Source organism: Phoenix dactylifera, unplaced genomic scaffold (genome assembly GCF_009389715.1).
Source record: "Phoenix dactylifera cultivar Barhee BC4 unplaced genomic scaffold, palm_55x_up_171113_PBpolish2nd_filt_p 000783F, whole genome shotgun sequence".
Lineage (NCBI taxonomy): Eukaryota > Viridiplantae > Streptophyta > Magnoliopsida > Arecales > Arecaceae > Phoenix > Phoenix dactylifera.
Window position 1 is genome coordinate 50,140 of NW_024068153.1, and position 6,307 is coordinate 56,446.

The following is a 6,307-nucleotide window of genomic DNA, read 5'->3' on the forward strand; positions in this document are numbered from 1 at the left end:
TCTATTAAATCTTTAGAGAAACCTTAGAGGAAGAGGGCTCTTCCTTTAGCGCCAATTTGTTGTTGCTCAAAACTAGACCTGCCGGACGAATGAGCTAATGGAGGAGTTGTTCTGCTCGGCTGAGTTGGAGGAGTGTTGCATGATGTTGGAGCTGATTTCCAACCACAAAAATGATTAGCATGTCATCAAAACACGCTCGGCTGAGGACCGTCCAATGCTTAATTAAGTCTGCAGTGTTCCGAAAGAAAATAGAAGAGATGAAGAGATATAGAAATATGAGAGTATGGTATTTGGATTTCTCTTTACACTTAGAGGGTCCCGTATTTGGTATTCATATGGAAGAATGTGCGGATCTATATGGTTAGGATCGTGCGATTCACGGACGAGCCGTTAAACTCTTTTTATATCCGCCTATCAAAGTGGTTAAAATATTATTTTTCAGGTGCAATATGATCGAACGTTTTTTTTATCTGTCAACTAGACTGTTACAATATTTCTTTTCTCGCAGTTAAGATTGCGTCGAGCTATTACTGATCATGCTAATTATTTAGAAATTTAATTGGCTGTTAGTTTTGCTCGACGCATGTTGTCGTCTGATTAATATACTGGGATATTCGACATGATTTTTAAGATGACCAATATGAGATACGCGGTCGTGCAGGGCACCGGGAGAGGAGGGCAGACGATAAAAAGGCTAGCAAGCACGTGTTACGCTTATCTTAGCCGATTTCGCATGCAGTAAAGGACAACATTACACTGTTCTTGGCTATCATCGCGAGCCTGAGACTCCGCCGTCCCTCCCCAGGGGGGCCCTCCTCCGGTGAAATGAAAGGAGACCCATCAAACCTCGCCGGACTTCCTCACCCCCGCAGCCAACCTCGTCCCTTTCTTCTTGGGGAACTCGCTCACTGACTACCCTGTTGTACATATACATCATTCTACGGCTTCCATGACCCTTCGCACACCGAATCAAAGCAAGGCCAACGCGCACTTACAGAGGGAAATAAAGAGCCGGGAACCAACCACCTGACGACGACGATGATGATCATGCGGAGGACCCACCAGCCTAGTCACCAGAGGAAAACAGATATCACAGGGCCCACACCGAGTTCCGTGGGTCCCATTTCTTTATTTCAGATGGGGGGAGGAGGACTCCGGCGTTACAATGGCAAGCGGGGTGTCGGACACGTCCTGGATCTCCGCCACCTCCTCCACCAGCATCGACGGATCGGCCCTGGAATCGTAGTGCTGGATCACCAGAACCGACGCCGACGTTGAGAACTCCGAGCACGCCAGGTAGCTTCCCACGTGACCCAGCTCCAGGCAGTCCGTCCGCTCCACCAGTCGCAGCACCCCGGACTGCGGCGACCTCCCCACCAGAAAGAGGTTGCACCGGCCCAAAGCCTTGATGACCCCCACGACTTCGGCTCGCTCTGCCACCGCCTGCTCTTCGTACTTGACGGACGACGAGTCCTCCGCAGCCTTGGTTGCCAAGTCCGACAACGCTGCCACGTCGGCGGCGCGCTCGTCGGCGTCGACTTCTGCAGGGAGAGACGGCAGGAGGAAGCGGACGACGGTGAGCGCGATGCCTGGGTGCTCGGCCATGCGGGCGCCATAGGCGAGGGCCTCGCGGTCGTCCGGACCCCCGAAGAAGGGCACGGCGATGGTATAGGAGACGTCGCTGGCCAAGACCTGGACTGCGCCGCCGAGTCCGCGGTCGACGAGGATAGCGACGGAGCAGGGGGCGTGGCGAAGGACGCGCTGGTTGACGTACTGGAAGGCGGTGCCAAGGGACTCGAGGGAGCCGTCCAGACGCTGCGTCTTATGGAAGGGAAGTATGATGACGGCGGCGCGCTTCTGGAGGGCGCTGGCGACAATGTCCTCGTGCATGGTGTGGATGTCGGAGATGGCGGTCATGGGCCGGATGGCGACACTGCTAAGCTGCTGGTAGGCCTCGAAGGCCACCACCACCTGGTCGCCGTTCCCCGCCGCTCCACGGCTGACTTTGTTCCAGAAGGGGAGCCCATTCCGGCGGGCCTTGTGGACCATGGAGATGGCAGAGGAGCGCTCGGATAGCTCTATGAGGTGCATGGCGTAGACGGTGACGCGGCGGCGGCGGGTGCCGCGGGAGGACTCGATCAAGTTGATCATGGTGGGGATGTTGCGGTTGCCGTGGAAGCAGGCCAGCACGCGGAGCTCGCTCTCGGTGTCGGCCCGCTCCACGGTACGGTGCTTGTAAGGCGCCGCGCGCCGGGCCGGCTTGTAGATGGCCACCACGATGGGCGTGGTGATGAAGGTGGTGAACAGTGCCATCAGTACCAGGATGGCGAATGCCTCGTCGTTCAGCACCTGTCGAAGAGTTACAAACCGATAATCGGGTGGGTCAGCGAAGCGAAAGGAAGAAAAAAATAAAGGAAAACATAAACTGGACATAACGTAACATAGCGCGATTAGTATTGACTCGCCACCTTGCGGTCCTTGCCGATGTTGAGGACGATAAGCTCGACGAGGCCCTTGGTGTTCATGAGGAAACCGAGGGTGAGGGCCTCCCGGGCGGGTATCCGGACGATGAGGGAGACGATGACGGTGCCGGCGATCTTGCCAAGGCAGGCGTTGGCTATGACGAGGACGAGGAGGCCCCAGGAGCGGGCCCCACTGATAGTGGCGACGTTGGTCTTGAGGCCGCTGGACACGAAGTAGAGCGGGAGGAAGAGCCCCGAGATGAGATCCTCCACCTTCTCGATTAGCACCCCGGCAAAGGGCCCGTCCTTGGGAACGATGATGCCCACGACGAAGGCCCCAAAGAGGGCATGGATGCCGATGGTGTCGGTGACGAAGCCCGCGGCCAGGACAGTGGCGAGAGTGGCGCAGATGTAAGCCTCCTTGACAGGCTCGCCGTCGGGTGAGCGGCAGGCCATCCATGCGAGGGCAGGGCGGAGGAGGAGGGCGGCGAGGGCGACGAAGGCGGCGCCGGTGAGGAGGACCCAGAGGGATATGAGCGGGGAGCCGGAGCCGGAGAGGGCGATGGCGAGGGCGAGGAGGATCCAGGCGGCGACGTCGTTGACGGCGGCTGCGGACATGGCCATGCGGCCTAGATCGGTGGTGAGGAGCTTGAGCTCGGCGAGGATGCGAGCGAGGACGGGGAAGGCAGTGATGGAGAGGGCAACGCCCATGAAGACGAGGAAGGGGCCCTGGCGGGTGCCCTTGACGACGGTGGAGCGGAGGACGACGGAGGTGCCGATGCCCAGCACGAAGGGGAGGGAGATGCCCGCCAGGGCGATGGCCAGAGCTTTCTTGCCCGTACGCCGTATGGCCCGGAGGTCCAGTTCCAATCCAACGAGAAACAGAAAGAACAAGAGCCCGATGTTGGCGACGGTGTCCAGCACGGTGAGGCTCTCCTTGGGGAACACCGAGTTCAGGAACCTCTTGCTGCGGCCTAGGGCCGAGGGGCCCAGCAGGATCCCACCCTGCGGCAATCCATGTTCGACGGCAAACTTTAATCACAAGCATATAATAAATAAACAAACAAACAAACTAGCCGCGGCGGCGCCAATAAAAAGATCTAAATTGGATTATATCCAGGTCTATATGGCTATGTAATTCTGTTTATGGTTGTCTTTCTGAGTAGTCTAAGAAATACGTCTTTTGCAGTTAGTTTTATTCCTTTTGAAAGAACATCTTTCTTGGCAAGAGCTATGTGCCTTCAAAAAGATATCTCTTGGAGCTGCATCTTTCCCTCAAAAGATTTATTTCTTCGTAATAATTGTATCCCTCCTGAAAAGACATATTTCCTGGTAAAGTATCTCTAGTTGTGTCTTATTGAAAAAGGTATTTTCCTTGTTAACTTCTGATTGCCTATAATATAATAAGTAGGGTCATTTGGAAGCCTGTGGATCGAAAAAAACAATATATTCTAGTAATACTTAAAAAAATTAAAAATGTTAAAGCTAGCAACCATATGCTTCTACCAAAAATGTGCTATGTACTATTTTTTTCCTACAGTTTACACCATTTTGAACATATCTGCTATTATATTTTTTTCATTCAACTCATTCCTCGACCTAATATAACAAGTGCAATAATCACATTATGGTTCTAGTAAGAGCTGGGAAATCAAACAATAAACTAAAGGAGTCAAAATGTCTAGATTATTATTCTTAAAATTGATTAAATACAACTTTGTTTATTCAATTAACTGATATAATTTTCTTTTTCATTTCAGGTTGACAATCTAATTTTATATTTTATTTGTAATTCATCAAATATGCATTGTACATGTAATGTTTGGTAGTTGTAATAAATAAAGTTCCAAAGGGCCCTACTGTGTGGGTATACAAGCTTTATTGAAACCTTGATAAGAATAGACGAATATCCAAAATATAAGACAAATAAGCAACCACGCAAGTATCATAGTAAGAGGACCTGCGTGCAATTTATAGCCATTTATCCAACCCATCGATTTGTTAGATTTATAATATTTACTTAACGATATATAGCTTATATTATCATGCTGCTTGCTTTGGTATATTACTAGGAGATATTTTTAACTATCAGCAAGTTTTAGTTGCTTGTTATGGTAAAATAAATTATAATAGAAAGATAATAATTGTTAAAGGAGAAATACAAAGTCACGGATATGTAGCCGTGGCAGGTGTTTTCCGCAGGGTATCGCATTCCACTTGGAGTTGGGGCAAGACTCGACTCTAAATAATTAACGAAAAAAGGTGGTGTGTGTTATATGAAAATAAGAAAGCTATCGAGCAAGGAAGATCAAGCCACCTACAACGAGAAGGTGATCCTATAATGACGTGGTTCTCGGACAAGTAGAGGATGGAGGGATTTGTTAATTCCAGAACAGCTAGTAGTCGACCCTTCTAGAGAGCAGTGTTTCGTGTTCTATTATTTAGTTCATCAATTAGTTCAAAGGTAGGAAGAAAAAAAAAAGAGGAAAAAATAAGCGATGGAAAAAATATCGGCCTCCACTCGTAATAAAAGTCTTCTTTGTATTTGTTATTCCTCAACAGTTTTTCTCTCCATATGTACACTGACAGCGCTCGGGACATTTGCTCCCAACGTATACATGTATTATTCAAAGCGAGGAAGAAGAAGAGGGAGGAGGGCTCTACCTCTATGATCATGTTTATATCTTGGAAACAACTGAACAAGATAACAATCCCGGTAGGAATCTAATATCTGTGATGGAGTCTTATCAATCCCTTGGTTGCTTGGGTAATCATCGTCTAAATAATATTTGACAGGGTGGTTTTTCCTCTCTTTTCATAAAAAAAACTTAGCAAGATAACAGTCAGCTAGTTAAAAACACGAGAGAGAGGGTCGCGAAAGAAAAAAAAACGAAAGAAGAAAAAACTCACGATGATCTCGGCGATGACGCGGGGCTGACGGAGAGGCCGGAGGAGAAAAGCAAGGGATCGGGTGACGACGACCACCAGGCAGATCTGGAGAATGATCAGCGGCAGCGCGTGGTGCAGTGGGCTGTCCCCCTGCCACGCCCCATCCGACGTTGCCTTCATCGGCGCCTTGCATGCTATCGTCGTCCCGTTCGTCGTCGCCATCTCCGCCACCTACCTGTTTTTCTCCGTGCCTGCTCTCTCTCTCTCTACTCCACCACCGCCCGCGGCTCTCCCTGTATATATGTTGATTGCGGAAAAAAATTAAATAAAAGACCGGCAGCCTCCTTGATATGAATTAGTGACGATGAAGAGACGTTTGATTAATCGATTGGATCGAATAGAATGGATATGGAGAAAGAATTGATTCAGTGGAAACTAATAAAAGAGAAAGGACTGATAGCTACACAATGACAGAAGAGGAAATGGGATTGCCTACCTCTCTATCTCTAGGAGTAGCAGGGGATGGCGGTGACCGCCTATTAGTTGTTGCTGTTGAGAGAAATTCCAGGAGAGATCGGGGGAACTCTACGTGTGAACTGAACTCATACCAAACTAGTTGTAGGTCTTTTGTGGGCAGTTGATGAAGGGCAATGGGCGATGGTCCTGGGTGTGTGGGTGCCTCTCTCTCTCGCTCTATTTATAGCCTCCACGAGCAGCCATCCCTGATAAAGTCCTGACGTGGCACCCCCTAGGTGTTTTTGATCCAGCGCTAGCCTGCGACTAGCTTAAGAGGACCCCCGAGTTACAAATTCCACCAACGTTGACTCTCTCTCACCCCCTCTCCCTTCATCTCCCGACAAAGTTACGTATGCGGACGCCCGCATGTCCAGGTTCCTCCGCCACGCCTTCTCGTTTCAATCCATCAAAGGAAGCAGTTCGCGGACGGATTCCACAGC

The 6,307-nt window shown here is 50.1% G+C and overlaps 1 protein-coding gene across 1 annotated transcript; it reads right to left on the reverse strand.

Annotated features, from left to right (window-relative positions):
• Nucleotides 1-681: 681 nt before the first annotated feature.
• LOC103696653 (cation/H(+) antiporter 19-like) lies at nucleotides 682-6,019 on the reverse strand. The gene is made up of 4 exons (XM_008778337.3): nucleotides 5,848-6,019; nucleotides 5,373-5,644; nucleotides 2,469-3,467; nucleotides 682-2,349 (listed from the first exon to the last, which is right to left on the reverse strand). Exons 2-4 carry the CDS (start codon nucleotides 5,571-5,573, stop codon nucleotides 1,129-1,131), a joined length of 2,421 nt encoding a protein of 806 aa, XP_008776559.1. The 5' UTR covers nucleotides 5,574-5,644; nucleotides 5,848-6,019; the 3' UTR covers nucleotides 682-1,128.
• Nucleotides 6,020-6,307: the final 288 nt, after the last annotated feature.

Bases quoted from the DNA above. Each gene is read 5' to 3' on its own strand.
- LOC103696653 (XM_008778337.3), bottom strand. From the start codon at position 5,573: ATGGCGACGACGAACGGGACGACGATAGCATGCAAGGCGCCGATGAAG. The intron at 3,468-5,372 runs GTGAGTTTTTTC...GGATTGCCGCAG, and splicing joins GCGTCATCGCCGAGATCATC to GGTGGGATCCTGCTGGGCCC. The intron at 2,350-2,468 runs GTGGCGAGTCAA...ACTCTTCGACAG, and splicing joins ACATCGGCAAGGACCGCAAG to GTGCTGAACGACGAGGCATT.